Source organism: Danio rerio, chromosome 20 (assembly GCF_049306965.1).
Source record: "Danio rerio strain Tuebingen ecotype United States chromosome 20, GRCz12tu, whole genome shotgun sequence".
NCBI classification, from domain to species: domain Eukaryota; kingdom Metazoa; phylum Chordata; class Actinopteri; order Cypriniformes; family Danionidae; genus Danio; species Danio rerio.
The window spans coordinates 29,475,001-29,492,059 of NC_133195.1; the positions used below are offsets into that span (position 1 = coordinate 29,475,001).

At 33.7% G+C, this 17,059-nt stretch overlaps 1 protein-coding gene across 5 annotated transcripts in view; it reads right to left on the reverse strand.

Moving 5' to 3' along the window:
* Positions 1 to 17,059, reverse strand: part of gmds (GDP-mannose 4,6-dehydratase) — a 113,546-nt gene that overhangs the window by 49,986 nt on the left and 46,501 nt on the right. For 4 of the 5 annotated variants that reach the window (XR_012395424.1, XR_012395423.1, NM_001102475.2 and 1 more), the window contains one exon: positions 16,808 to 16,935. Coding sequence is in view for 2 of the 5 variants with exons in the window: in NM_001102475.2 (NP_001095945.1) it covers positions 16,808 to 16,935 (128 nt within the window). In the remaining 3 variants the exon portion in view is untranslated. Of the gene's footprint in view, positions 1 to 13,016; positions 14,684 to 15,909; positions 16,936 to 17,059 lie in introns of those variants that run through there. The other variant, XR_012395425.1, reaches the window with a different exon arrangement.

Sequence of the window (17,059 nt, forward strand, 5' to 3'; positions counted from 1 at the left end):
CTATCCCTCAAATAACATTGCCATCAGTGTGTATCATTATTAAACATCTGCCTTTGTCAAAAATGTCACAGCAAATTTCAACAAAGCTTTTTTTTACTGTTTAAACATTGCGTTACATTTGTGTCACGATTAGATCAGACTGTGTGGAAAACTGCTGTGCAAACATGGAGGAAAGTGGGAAAATGTGGGCTGCAGCAAACCATGGTACACGGTCATGAATGGCACAACCCTTCGTTACTTTCTGCGGTGAGTCAACAGCGGGTTAGATTTACTTATTTGGTCTCAATGTTGCAAAAGACAAAAACTCGGGCGCTTAATATAGAAGCTGTCAAGCGAAATATGTGACTCCACTGAATGATGGAGTGTGAATAAATATGCGAGTATGTGTGTGTGTCTCCACTGTAATGACAGACTTTGGCTGCTGACTGCGCAACAGGAGAATGAAATGGACAGAAAATGGAGCGACATTGGAGGTCTGTAACTCAGTGAGAAAAGACAAGGTGAGAGGTGACGGAGGGGTCAGCCAGGTCTGGGAGTGACTCCACGCTTAAGAGAAAACAGACGTGAGCCGAGGGAGCCGCATTATAGACGCTGGTGAGTCTTCATATCTATTCCAGAGAATGAACAGACCGCAGACCATTAGACTGGATGCGTCCCTGGAGTCGTTAATAAGAAACCGTGTGTGTGTGAGAGAGAAGAAAGAGACGTGATGGTTCTGTTCCAAAAGCTAGTGAGCCGTCTCTGTGTTTAACGCCTACGTATGCAGCTTTAGAAATGTAATGGAACCTTAGAAGTGACCGATTTGGAACGCTCTGCATAGACAGTGAAGGACACTATTATATCAGTGTGTACAGGAGAGGTGTGGTATAATAAATAAAATAATCTGATGAATCAACTATAATTCATCTATAAAGAAAGGGTAAATATTGCATAAAAGTCATTTTAAATAATTACACAGCATTTGGGTAAATAATTATCACTTAAATTTGACTTTTTTTTTTGTACTGTAGATACTGTTTAATATTGTGAGCTTTTGTCAGAGACATTCAGAGACAACATTTCATTAATCAAACGATGGTTTATCACCATTTTTACAAATATCTTAAGCAGTATAAAGTTTCACAGCTGTAAATTCATACAACAATAAATAAAATTAACAAATAATAATAAAAAGGTTTTTAACAGATTATTTGTAAGGTTCATGCGATTTTACATTTAATACATCACATATAACACAAATGCAATTATTTTGAAATTATATTTTACACTATTACTATTTTTAAACTATTAAAAAACAGACTTTGTGAGCAAAAAGTGAAAATAGATGGTTGGGAAAAGCACAAATTTTACCAATCCCAAACCTCTCAATCACAGTGCATTATATAAAAACATATGTATGTACACTACCTGACAAAAGTCTTGTGGCCGATCCAAGTTTTAGGAACAAGAAATAATAACTTGACTTCTAGTTGATCATTTGATATCAGAAGGCAAAGATATCATATGAGATTGATATCATATGAAAGGCAAATGTCTCTAGATGATACTTATTTTACAAAAATAAAATATGATCATGCCTTGATTTTAATGATTTATTTAGGACAGTAAGGTCTGAGTTTTGCTTAAAAGTCTTGTCACTTAAAAGTTGTGACAAGAAAAAAAATAATGTTGAGTATAGAATATAAAGTCATGGTGCAGTTGAAAAACAATTAATATTGTATATGACTCCCATGAGCTTGGACGATTCAGACAAATCTGCAGTGACTCAAATACTTATTAATTAAGTCATCTGAAATGGCAAAGAAAGCGTTCTTGCAGGTATTCCACAGTTAATCAAGATTCTTTGGATTCATCTTAAATGCCTCCTCCATCTTACCCCAGACATGCTTAAAAATGTTCATGTCTGGTGACTAGCCTGGCCAAACCTGGAGCATCTTGACCTTCTTTTACTTTCAGTAACTTTGGCTGAAGTATTAGAAGAAGCGCTATCCTGCTAAGAATTTGCCCTCTCCTGTGGTTTGTAATGTAATGGGCAGCACAAATGTCTGGTAGTGTATGTATATATGTGAAAATAAATATAAAAAGGTAAATATATATACTGTAAAACCCAACAGTCAACTCAAAACTTACTGAAAGTTAATTCTACTCATCTGAAAAGAGTTTTAAACTCAGTGTTGAAGGTAATGAGTTCATTAATTACTTTAACTCATTACTTTAACTTAAATGGAATAAGTTCACAATACTCATATAGATTAGTTTTTGAACTCAAATAGTTTGTAGCAATCGGTTTCCTCAAATGGTTTGAGTTACCTTAACTTGGGTTTCTTAGTACTCCATTGGTTTGCGTTCTGTTCATTTATTGGGTTTTACTGTGGTCAAATTGCTTCGTTTACTCAAATGGATTAAGTTTAAAGTACTCATGAATTAGTTTTTAAACCTGAATTTGTTGCAATCGGTTTCCTCAAATGATGAGTTACCTTAACTTTTTGAGTTTTACAGTGTATTACTAATATAATATATATTATTATAACTGAATTATAATAATAATAACACTTATTTAATATTTACAATTTGACTATTTAAAGTTGCAGTAGGTGAGCTGCCAAAATGCTAACCGCTTAGCATATTATCTTTGGACAGCGGGGAGGGATTGTGATTTAAAGCCATGCCTCCTGAAAACGCGAACAACGCGTCATTGGCCAGTTAGTTAGTGTTTGCTCGGCAGTGTGCAGGTATTACATTTATTACTAAGCTACACTGATATGCTATTTCAGAGTGAATAATCAGAGTAGCATGGTACACAGTATAGGAAGGCTGTCATTGTTCAAAAATGAACCAATGTAAATATAAAAGCAACTTTAGATCAGTAAAGCAGGCTAGGCGGAATAGCACTATTTACTGATGTTTTGTTGTTAAACTAAATAAAAATCTACATTATCGATGCTGTCAAAGGTCCCTTATAAAACTGAAAATAGTCACATCAATATTTCGCCAGGAGATTTCAGTGACTGAACAACACATCTGGGCATATAAGCCATTCATAACACAACACAATCTAACATAAACCTAGCCTGACTAAAATGGTTTTAAAACAGACTATTGCCTGTCGAACAGTAATACTTCAGCTATGGTGTTGTCCTTCCTCCAGCGTGCAAAAGTAACTTCAGTATTGATTCAGGATTTTCAAAAGTTTCAATTTAGCATTTGATTTCACCGCGTCTGTGATTGTTTCGTGAACGTGCGGCGCTCATGCAGGCGGGCACGCGTGAATAGCGGATCTGCGTAAATAGATGCGCAGAAGTCCGAATTCACATTTGCTGACAGACAGTTTGAGCTACTTATCGGAATTATGAGAGATGTCGGGCTGACAATATTTAATTGGATGAACATTTTTTAGTTTTATGCCTTACCCCGAATATAAAAATACATATAAACACATTTAGATCATTTACTTTAATCAGTACTATTGGACTGTAAAGAGACTTTCAACCAGCACAACAAAAAATGTTTCTGAAGACAATCACCTACTGCACCTTTAATATAAGTTAACAACACTTAGTTAAGAAGTAAAATTTTTGACACCCACAAGTTAATACTTAAAAAGCATTTATTGCATTTTAGTTGACGTTAGACGTAATAACGACAAATAAAACTTTAAATTTGATTACAATAATATATTGTTAAACATCATCCAGGGGAACTGAGCTAAAAAGAAACAGCTGTATGTTTATTAGCCAACATTAACACATGTTAATAGTCTCTGTAGAAACCTTGGTGTTAGTTATTAGTCCTTAAAGCGTCCAAATATTAGTTTAAGTGTAGTGAATAAAGCTGCAGTATTTGTTAAAGGATCAATACTTGGCATTTCTGTAAAACTATTTGTACTGAGCTTCTAATAATTCATTGTCAGATGCTAATATAGATATCAGTCCATTTGGATCCCGCCCTTAAGTGTGATAGAGTTCGAAGAAAACTAAAGTCTTTTAGAAGGAACAAGCTTCTGACCTTTTGAAAATCAGGAACGTGCCTAAGATGCTTTAAAACACTGCTTCTGTAGACAGCGCACTAGATTTTGGAACAAAGCCGCTTAAAAAAAGATAAAAACACCCTCACAGACTGAATGCATACGAGCATGTTCATTTTCTATACTGCCCTGCCAAAGCACAAGCATGATAACAGAACAATGTGATCAAATCCATCTCTTTCATCCACTTTGGACGACTCTCCTCCACTCAATAATTCTTCTCCTCCCTCTCTTATCTGCGTCTCTCCCTCATAGCTTCAGCTCGGTGAGAGGCTGAAAGTTGAGGACTCTGGTTACAGAGGGCATGTGAAGAGAGGGGAGAAAAAAGGGAGAGAACCAAACCAGAGCATCTGCTTTCATCCTCAACACAGCGGGGAAGAGCTCAGCCGTGTCAATCACACAGACAGCCAGCTGCCACAAACACACACTCATCATATACACACACAAACTCACACAAACACACACATCCTCATCGTCATCTACAAAGCCCATTTTTTACACACACTAATCGTACGCAAAAAACACATTCTCTCAAACACACTCACACACACACACACACACACACACACACACACACACACACACACACACACACACACACACACACACACACACACACACACACACACACACACACACACATACACATACACACACACATACACACACACATACACATACACACACAAATCATACACAAAAAACACATTCTCTCAAACAGACAGACAAACATGTACACACACACGCACCCATACACTCATCATACACAATAACAACAATCTCTCAAATTGACACACGGACATGCACACACACACGCACGCACGCACACACACACACACACACACATACATCATATGCAAAGATCACATTTTCGCACACAGACACACAAACATACACACACACAATTATCATATGCACACAAAAACAAACACACACACACAAACCATACGCAGAGATCACATTCTCTCAAACGGACACACAAATACACACACACTCAAGCACACACAATATACAAAGCCCAGTGTCACACTCACACACTTATCATATGAAAAGAGCACATTCTCTCAAACAGACACACACACACACACACAATCTACAAAGCCCATTGTCACACACATATACGCACACAATCACAAACTCATGCACACATCCATAGACTCATCATACGCAGACAACTTTCTTACACACAGACACACAAACAAAAACACACACTCATATACGCAAAGCCCAATCTATCACACACATACACACAAACACACACAAAAAGCCTACTGTCTCACACAACCACACACAATAGCGCAAAGCCCACTGTTACACATTAACACACACACATGCACAATCAATCCATAAAGCTTACTGTCTCACACATGCACACACACACACACACACACACACACACACACACACACACACACACACACACACACACACATACACACACTCATTCATCATACACAAAGCCCACTGTCTCTCTCTCTCTCTCTCACACACACACACACACACACACACACACACGGAGGAGTCTAAGAGTCGCTCACAAACACGTCTGACCTCCTCTCAGCTTTACACACGCTCAGGAATGCCCTGTGTTAAATGCTCTGCTAAATCAACCTTAAAATCAGCCCTTTCCCTAGATCACCTTACATATTGTGGCTGAGTGTGTGTACGTGTGTGTATCTGTGCTTTTAAAGCCTGTAGTCCAAGTTCTCCCACATGAAATGAGGGAATGAACGCGCTCACACACACATTAAGGTGGTCTCGGCTTGCAGCTGTGTTTATTTATTCTGCTGGATGTTGGCCACTGGAGTTTAAGGCCCCCACCTCCTGCCCCCACCCCAAAAATACAGAAAAAAAACACACTCACTCTCACACAAAACCACCCACTTCATAGCAAAACACCCCTCAGAGCATCAAATCCTGCCACCCGCCGCACATCATGAAACTCACAGTGACGACAGAAGCCTGTGTTTGATGTGAGACTTCAGTTTTATTATAAATAATAATTAAACTACAGACATAAGTATTATTTTAGATTCTAAAAATCATTTAAATATTTCTTAATTTGAAATTGGTTACAAATGTACAATACAATAATAAAGGAATGGCCTTTCACAAATTGAATGTGAAATGTTGATGCAAACCAAGTTCCACAGTGTTTTCTGTATATATTTACAGCTTCTAAAAATACTATTACACTGTAAAAAATACTGTGTATGTTTTATTAAAAAAGTTTGCTTCAACCTTTTGAGTATTTCAAAAGCATTCGTTTCATTGAATAACAGTTACTTAAAATACTGTGTGGATTATTAGAATAAGTAAATTTGGAAACACTTTATAATAACTACACAATGAATCATCTATTAAGCATTAGTAAATAGTGAATTCATTATCGGTAATGCATTAACTGTACATTAATAAATGTTAGTAAACAGTTTATAATTGCAGATACAAATGCTCTATTCTTGACTTATAAGTACAATTATACTGTGCTTAAAAATAGTGTTTTCATATTTTGTTACTGATTAATTTTTCATGGCTAAATTAGGTGTTGCATTATTTACAAATCAGTTGTATTTAAGAGTAGCTGATTCTTTTTTAAGATTATTCAGAATGAGTTAGTTAGTAAATGATTAATATACTACAAATCAACATTTGTATATCTTATTATTCTGGCATATATAAAAAGTTACTTTTAATGTTAATAAATGCTTTATGAAGTCAACTTCATCCAGTTTTGTGACCTAATCTAAAGAAAGGACTATTTATGCTTTGTAAATGCCTAATAAATGACAATTAAAGGCTCAGTGACAAATAAACAATTCATCTTTTTAAAAAATACAATTATTGTCCAGTTTAACCGTTGCAGAATAATAGACGGATCAATTATGATACAGCATTTCAATGTTATTTAGCGATGTTTAAACTGTACACTCTCAGAAATAAGTATACAGGAGCTGTCACTGGGGCTGTACCTTTCCAAAACGTACATATTTGTCCCTGAAGGGTCCATAATGGTACCTCAAAGGTACTTTTTAGGTACACTTGGGCACTAATATCATATGTACCTTTGAGGGACCACTGTGGACTCTTTGGGTATATGTGTATTTTTTTTTTAAATGTACTGCCCCAGTTCCTGTACCTGTATTTCTGAGAGTGTACAGTAATTCTATTTTAAATAAGGTTGCAAATATTTATTTTTTATTTTAAGTTTCATTTGTGGATATTCAAATGAATAGAAATGAATAAAGTCATTTATTTCCATATATTATTTATCAAAGTATCTAAGACTTTATCAAAGTCATATATTTTAGAATATAAATGTGCCTTTAATTGTCATTTATAAATGATTTATAAAGCATGAATAGTCCTCACTTTAGATTAGGTCATAGAACAGGATGAAGTTGAGTAAATAAAACACTATTTTTTTTTTTTTTTATTGTATGCCCATATTCACAAAACATTAACATCAAAATGTTTTAACATATTAAAGAGAATGTACAGTCTTGAGAGTGAAAGTAACAGAGTAACAAAATAAATAAATAGGTGAAGAATAATTAAAAGCACAATTACATCATCTTAGAGTAGTCTTTAAGTGTAGGTTATAAAAAAAAGTGTACTCCCAAAGGGGAGACCAAATAGACCAAAATCTATCAGATTTTTTATGTTTGTCATAGGTAAGTTTTTCTAATGGTAGTCATGTAGCAATCTGTGATATCCACATTTTAAAAGATGGAGCTTGTGATGCAGACCAGAGTAGCAAAATACATTTTTTAGCTAAATATACCAATACAATAAATAACTGGAATGCATTTTTTTCAAACAGATTATTTGCATTAAGATTCAATAAGTACAGAGCTGGGGTCATGTCAAAATTGAGCTTAAGAATATTTTCCAGTACCTTATGTATTTTCTTCCAAAATGGCAAAATGTTGTCACAGTCCCAAAAACTATGAATGAATGTACCTTTATCTTTTTTACATTTAAAACACAGGTCTGTGGCATTGGCAAACATTTTCTTAATACGTATTGGAGTAAAGTAGATCCTATTAAAAAATTTAAAATTAAGCTCATGGATCCCAAGAGAGGTACACTTCGGATATATATCACATACAATTTTCCAGTCATTTTCTTCAATAGTTTGACCAATATCCTTCTCCCAAACAAGTCCTAACCAGGCAGAAGTGCAGTTGTTAGACAAAATGTCATAAATAAAACATTATTAACATACAAATTAGCTTTTACTATATGCCTGAATAATAAGATATTTGAATGTTAATTTGAATAGTTTATTAATCATTTACTTATTCATTTTGAGTGATCGTTAAAAACCACCAACTACTCTCAAATAACTGGTTCGTAAATAATGCAATACTTAATTTAGTGATGAAAAAATAATTTAAATATGAAAACACAATTATTAAGCACATTATAAATGTACTAATAAGTCATGAATAGAGCATTTGTATCTGCAATTATAAACTGTTTACTAACATCTATTAATGTAAAGTTAATGCTTAACAGATAATGAATTAACTATATGCTAATGCTTAATAAACGATTCATAGTGTGTAGTTATTATAAAGTGTTACGTAAATTTTAGTTTAAAAAAAAGGTTTGACGAACTTAAAACGACAAGTTAAAATTTGATAAAACTAAGTTGAAGTTACATTTGATAAAGTGTAAGTTGAGAACATCCAAAGTCTAATAGGACAAACAAAATTAAAATGAGTTTGAAAACACTGACACAAATAGTTGCCTCAATTTTTTACATACACAGTATTGCAGTGTATATAGTGTATATAACAGCTAATAGTAATAAAACTTGTCACACCACTTATTATTACAACAAATAATATAAGCATCATAGGCATAAATCACTAATAATAACTTCAGTAGTTTTAAAAGTAATATTTTTAACACTTTTACATATGAAGATATGCATGATAATTGAGATAAACATAATACCACATAATAATTAAAGCAAGGCAGGTTTATTTATATAACACATTTCATATTTGCATTTAGGGATTCCTTACCCATATTACTCAAAGCTTCACCTGTTCTGAAGGTGTACTTGAGTCCAAGCTGTATTTCGGGAAAAGGACACTAATGCTACAGCATTTTATTAATCAATGATAATTTTGGTTCATCATCAGTCAATAATCAATACATTTAATATATATTTGGGTGTCAAATTAAATTGATTTTATATACACGAAAAATGTATTAAATGCACTGTTAAAATATAACTGCAGTTCAAATGTTTTGTTCAAATGCCATCGTTTATTTATCTATTAATTACTTAATTAATTGATTTATTTTTGACATGGACATCACTATTACACTGGACAATCAAATTAAATACCTCAACCATATTCTCTCAGTTCATTCTGGTCACTTGAGCACCCAAATTGAACCCACAAGCAGCAAAATGAGAAAAAGAGGTCTTTGGAAAGTTTCTTTGCTAAGGGGAAAAGACCTTGTGAAGGACCCGCGAACTGCCAAAGGAATAGATTCGCAACCCATTTGTCAAAAAATAAATAAATAAAATAAATTCAGGTGAATCCACCAAGGTCAACTGCTGGAGATTGCAAGTGACGACGGCCTTTTAGGGGCCATTCGCATAACAGATCTTTTCTAGAGGTTTCGCAAGTTTGTTATTTCCAATGCGCGGCTTCCAGACGCACCCACTTGACTGACCGTTCAGCTTCATACTTTTTATAGATTATACACATTTATTTCGGTAGATTAGTTATCTCAGACAAACATAGAACTCCCAAACACTGCAGTGCTTTGTAATTTTCTCCATAAATAAAACATTAAAACAGCAATGTTTTGTCAGCTTGTCATCCTCTGAGAAAACTGTTGATGGTCGTCTACCAACCTACGAAAAACAACTAGGACCACTGTTTTAGCAGACTTGCTAATTTTCAACACATGTCTATGGGAAGCTTGACATAAAATGAAAATAAAATAGATACATAGACACAACATGATAATTCTTTACATAAGGCAAAAGCAAAGGCGGCATGATCAAACAAACTAATAGTAAACTATTTATGTAAACACTGCTGTTTTGTTTTTAATAATTTTTAAGTACACAACTTAAGACATTTATATTCCTTTATAATTTTAGGCTAACAGGTAAATCATTCCACAATTTAGTTGCCTTAACAAAGAAAAAAAAATTTACCAAAAGAAGTCTTTGGAATACAAAACAGTGACTATTAGCAGTTGCTCGTGTGACTCTCTAAGAGGTTTGATACCTACTGATTAGATCAGAAAACATCATTGGAACATGATTATATAAATATTTAAAAAACAATTTAAGATAATTCAATTTAATAAAACAATCAAAAATAAAAAGGTTATTTTTACATAAAACCTCACAATGATGCCTTGGCATAGGCTTTAAGTTCACAATTTTAATAGCTTGTTTATATATTAAATCAATAGGCTTCGATGTGGTTAAAGAGGCTTGTGACCATATAATGCAATATGAAATGAGGGTATCATTGTGTGCATGTATAATTTTGCAGTTTAAGATGTTCTAACATTGTCTATGGTCTAACATCTAATGTATCTATGTCTTCTACTAAAAGGAAAACAGTTTAGACTTGGCTTGACCTCCTTACACATATTCTTAACATGACTATCAAATTTTAAATTCATGTCTAGAGTTATGCCAAGATCCTTTAACTGGTTCACTTATTTAATAACTTTCAAAACAAAACGTATCTAGAATGATAAATAACATATTAATTCTGATCTTTACTTTCTAAAAATACATTTCAAATGACTTTCACTTCCTTCATTAAAGATAAATAACTACTTATTTTTGTTAAGCGTCTTTAAACGTGTCATCACATGATTATTGTTATTAATATGCCTGCCATATCATATGGATATAAACTATTGCTATGCTATAACACGGTGAAAACATTGTAATCTACAGATGTTCTAATTTTTTTTATTTATTTATTTATTTTTAAATGTTTGAAAACCACTTTTGGGTCTTTGAAACATATCTACTGGAAAAAATAATAAGCATTACAAAACGGGTGTATCCTATTGGTCAAAAGTCTCAGCTGGGATTCCAGTCTCTTATGAAAACAATCTCCTCGTCTTGCTGGAAAATTCTATGCAGTGCTCATACAAAGTATTAGGACTATGAAATAAGAGTCTCAGCGCATGATGGGTCACTGCAGGTACAGTCAGTCGGCGAGCTAATGAGTGATTTGATTGGCTGTGGGGTTCTCATAAAGACCAGTGTGATTCATCTGCAAGCTCTCTTTAGTATGCGATTGGTCGGCGGTATGGATGGATGCGAGAGGTGAGAATGAGGACAAAATCATTCTGTTGCTGGAGAAACAAAGAAGTCTGAGGTGAAATCATCTTAAAAATAACAAAAACATCAGCAACCTCTAAGACCCCGTTGAGAGCTTCACCGCTATCAGCTCAGCCTGTGTGTTTTCACAGGAATCTTTGAACTTCACTTCATTTGCGCCCTGATTTTATGTATGTTTTTAGTGGAGGCCCGAAAGTCTGAATTCCATAAAACTAGAAAGCTTTGAGTTTTGAACAGCTTATTAAGTCATACAAACAGCGAACCAATTAAAACTGTTCAAGGTTCAAGAGTTTACGCAAACATACAGTGTTCATCTCCCACTGCCTCGGCTACATAGAGTCGTATCTGTAGTGAAAAACACACACTTGGCCACACAGACGTGCAAAGAGAAAAGCTTTGATCTCACACTACTGTTCAAGTTTGGGGTGGTTATGATTTATTAATGTTTTCGAAAGATGTCTCGCCAATGCTGAATTCATTTGATTACAAAAATACAGTAGACAAACTTTTTTATTTTAAAATATTTTAAAAAAGCAGCATTTTCAGCAGTCATTATTCTGGTTTTTAGTGTCAAATTTTAGTATGCCGTTTTGCTGACCAAGAAACATTTGTTCTTAATGTTGAAAACTGCTGTGCAGGTAAATATTTTTGTGGAAAGTATGATATATTTTTCCGGGATTCAAAGGAAACTTCAAAGAACAGCTTATTTCATGAATACAAATCATTTGTGACATAATTGTGTATATATAAATCACTTTCATGTTCAACTAAAGCTGGTATTTTTCTGAGGTGAGAAAGTTTTTATTGCGGTGGCAAAAACAACATTAGTAGAATGACAATGATAAAATACACATGGCATATGGCAGACATAACTACTGTATATGTATAGCTGCAAATCTGAATATTAAAAATATACAAATACAACTTTACTAATATATAATATATATACATACACACATACTTTTATACTACACATTACATATAATATATTTAGTTTTACATTAGTAAAATGTTTTTATTAACTAAGGCTTTGTTTGTTTGATTAAAAACAAGTATATCTCGAAATATTATAATAGACATAAATGTGTATATATAAATCACTTTCATGTTAAACTAAATATGTTTTTCTGAGGTGAGAAACTTTTTAATGTGGTGGTGAAAACAATGTTAGGAGAATGATAATGACACTTTCAAGTGTCATCTTAAAACACATCTTTTTAAGCAGGCTTTCTTTTGACTATTTTTATTCATGTTATTTTATACTCATGATGTGTTTGTCCCTGCAACTCCATGCATTTAAAATCTAGTTTGTCAACGTTTTATTAATTGTTTTAATTTGTTCTTATATGGCTGTTGATGCTTGTAAGGTGACCTTTGGGGTCCAGAAAAGTGCCATTTACAAATAAAATGAATTATTATTATTGTAGACAACTTCTTACCGGACCCCAGATACTGAACAATGTGATTTTCTTTCCTTGACCCAGGTCAGACAGAAGCGTTAACAGCTTTCAAACGCATCTTTTTAAACTTTTTAAACTAAGCTTAAAATCTCACCCTTCGCCATACATTCAAAGTGATTTTGTGACTTGCCAGTTGAGAAACACTGCTTTAGAATACTGATTTAAATTCATTTGTTACTTTGCTAAAAAGTTTTTTTTTTTTTTTTTTTGCGTGTGTGTGTGTATGGTTCTTCTATAGGCATAATTGTGGGAAAAAAATGACCTTTGAAAACTTCACATTTAAAATTGTGAGTACACAATGAGTAAACAACTAATTTCTAATAACTGATTTATTTTATCTTTGCCATGATGACAGTAAATAATATTTTAATAGATTTTTAAGACACTTTTATACATTTTATATTAAAGTGACACTTAAAGGCTTTAACTAGGTTAATTAGGTTAACTAGGCAGGTTAGGGTATTTAGGAAAGTTATTGTATAACGATGATTAGTTCTGTAGAATATCGGAAAAAAATATAGCTTAATAATATTTTTAATTAATAGAAATATATCAATTATAAGCTAATAATTTTGACCTTAAAATGTTTGTAAAAAAAATTTAAATCTGCTTTTATTCTAGCCAAAATAAAACAATTAAGACTTTCTCCAGAAGAAAAAAATATTATCAGACACACTGTGCAAATTTCCTTGCTCTGTTAAACATTACTTGGGAAATATAAAAAAAATATAATAATAATTCAAAGGGGGTTTAATTATTCTAAGTCTTACTGTCATTTATTTATCAATGTAATGTATCCTTGCAGTCAAAAGTCTAATAAATTATTTGAAAGAATGCTACTGACTGCATGGCGGCGTTAAACAGTAATGATGACTGATGGTGTTAAACATGTTCAAAAACATGTCTTCAGTGTATAATCGCAACAAACTCACACTTTCAAACACACCTCACGTCTCTCACTAAAGGTTTCAGGCTCAAATCGCGTGTGGAGGAACCATGGTGCTGAGGCCTTCAGGAGGTGCGGGATGGAGATCAACAGTGTGAACAAAAGATGACTGGCATGCTGTCTGTTTGGAAAAATGTAAACCTATGCATCTGACATAAAACATTTTGACTTTTTTTTTGCACACTGCCCGGAGGTAAATACATGGAGTAGAATACATGGACTGTTTCTGTAGTGAACCGCAAGGATCTACTCCACACACACACAAACGTACACGACTCTCACAAATATACACACGCTCACAGCTTTGGTCCGATTTCCCGAAATCTGCCCCAGTCCTGAGCCACATAAACCTGGCTGCATGATTCAGCCGCCTGGAATACCAGCGTTCCCACAGGAAACCTGGAGCGGCTCATACACAACACACACACACACATGCACGCACACACAAACCTACAGCTCCTACTCTGGCAAAGGCCTAAAGAAACTCAGGCCTCTCTAATCCAGGATAAACACGACAGCACGGCTGTGCACTCAGAGGGTAATTACAAGCAAATTGAAAAGAAAGGGCACGGGCAAAATACACATTACATATGGCAGACATACACTACATGTACAGCTGCAAATCTGAATATTAAAAATTTACAAATACAACTTTGGTAATATATATTTATATACATACACACATACTACTAGCTTTACATTGGTAAATGTTTTTTTAATTAAGGCTTAGAATAAAAACAAGTATATCATGGAATATTACAATAGATCATTTACTATTAATATACACTATATCTTTGATTTGAAATATGATACTTTGATTAGTAGAGTTCAAAAATATATCATTTTTCATCTTATGTTTATGATTACTTTTAATTAATTTAAAATAGTAAAAGTATTTATGGACCCTTTTCACATTTCTGGGTTTCTCAGTAGAGGAAGTTGATGCAATGTAGTTGGAAAACTTAAGGTGCAGTAAATGGGGAAAGTACAACAATTTTTTTTTACAATCCTGTTTGTTGAAATAATATAAGAAAACTCCCCGATAGTGTTATCAAGATTTTCAGAAAAAGACAAAAAATTGTGTGAGACTGACAACAGTAGGGGACAACACGGTGGCTCAGCATGCAGTTTGCTGGTTCGAGTCCTACAGTAGTTGGACCAGTTGGCGTTTCTGTGTGGAGTATGTATGTCTTCCCTGTGTTCAGGTGGGTTTTATAATCCAAACACAACCGGTTTTGGTGAATTAAATAAACTAAATAGTGTATGAGTGTGTGTGAACTAGTGTCTATGGGTGTTTCCCAGTACTAGATTGTGGCTGGAAGGGCATCCGTTGCGTAAAAACATATGCTAAAATAGTTGATGGTTCATTTCGCTGTGGTGAACTCTGAAATACAGACTAAGCTGAAGAAAAATTAATGAAGGAATGATAACAGCAGCCAGAAGAGAGAACAACATCAAATTAGCAATGTTTCCGTCCAAAATTGCAAATAACCTTTATGTGCAAAACTGGATTATCGCATTAAAAGATGTGCGAATAATATAACAACACTAATACTGAAATGGTTAAGGCGTGTTATAAACAACATTTCAGATGTTTTACAATGTGCTCAGCCTAATGGTTTATTCATTCGTACACATGTTTAGCATCACATGATCTCTTATAACAAAATCACATGATCTTTTTTAATGCGCATACTGGAATTTGTTCAGTAAAAGTTTTTTCATCATAGTTTATGGGAATCTTTTCTTATCGAAAAAAAAGTTTATCCTACTCCGTTACGCGCATATGTTTTTTTATGCGCATTTTTAAAATTTATGTACATCTTGACATTTCCATCAACCCTTTTATAAGCACATATCCAAAATGCAACTAAAAATAGGTGGATGGAAACCTAGCTATTGACTGTTCTGCCCCATAGAGGCAGCATTACAAACGCCTTGCACAAGTGGTAATTAATTTTTTGTAATTTGATGCAGATGAAATATGATATATATATAAATGTTCATATAATTTTTTTTAAACCTAAATATTAAAAACTTTAAGATTCTAATGACTGTTAAATGCATCATAACATTTTTGTGAAAAGGGTCCATTATATACTTACACAGTTACTGTTCTTCTTTGGTGGACTAAATTTTAGATGACAATGCTATAAACAAATACTTCTCCACATAAGATAAATAATCATTTGTCAAAAGTTGCTGAATATTTTCTCTATCGGGACTTTAGTTTATCGGGAATGTTAGAATCTTTATCACAGTAAGATGTCTGACACACTGACATATTTATTGAGCAGTAAAATGTGACCAATGTCTTCCGTTCCCAGACAAAAATAGCAACAGAAGACACCTGACCTGATGTATACTTTGTATCCATCATTACCACAAAGAGTAATGCTTGTAAAAAGGAAGGCAGACACACCATTAAACAGGAATGCACATTGCATCAATAGTAATGACAAAACAAATATTAAGAACAAGAAACTAATTGTGCAATCCAGCAACCCTAATGCAATAAACCGTGACACAATTCCTGTCCAAAATTTGGGGTTTAAATCAGGCCAAGTCATAAAAATAAAACATTATCTCATATACTGAATCCTTTTTATGTACTACTGCAACAAAATCAAAGCATGTGCACTGTGTCTGTGTGTATGCATGTATATATGTGAGTGTGTTTGATTTATTTATTTATCTATGTATGTATCTATTTATTCATTCTTTTATATATAGATACTTTTGTATCTATTTATTTATTTACTGTATAATATATCTATCATTACTTATTGTATCAGTAAAATGTAAATCATTATAATAAAAATGAAATAATATACACAACAAAATACAAAAATGTACCTTAGAAGAAAAACCTTGAAAAATATTTGATAAACACACACACATTATTTATTTCTTACTTATCATGGGTAAAAATGTAAATGTAACTAAAAGAGAACTGAAAAGGCTGTCAAATAAGTGCATCTTTAGAACAATAGATAGAGGGATTGTTTGTGGTGTGTGCATGTTCATACCTCCACATAATCTTTGGCATGACCCCAGTCTCGCATGGAGTCCAAATTGCCCAGGCTGAAGCACTCCAACTGCCCGAGGTGGATCTTCGCCACGGAGCGACTGATCTTTCTAGTTACAAAATTTGAACCTGAAAAAAACATGCAGACAAAGATATGACAAAATGAGTATGATTCATTCATTCTGTCTTGTCACTCTCTTTCTCTCAATGTGCACCCGTCCATATCATTTATTTTCATCCCACACCCCCGTCC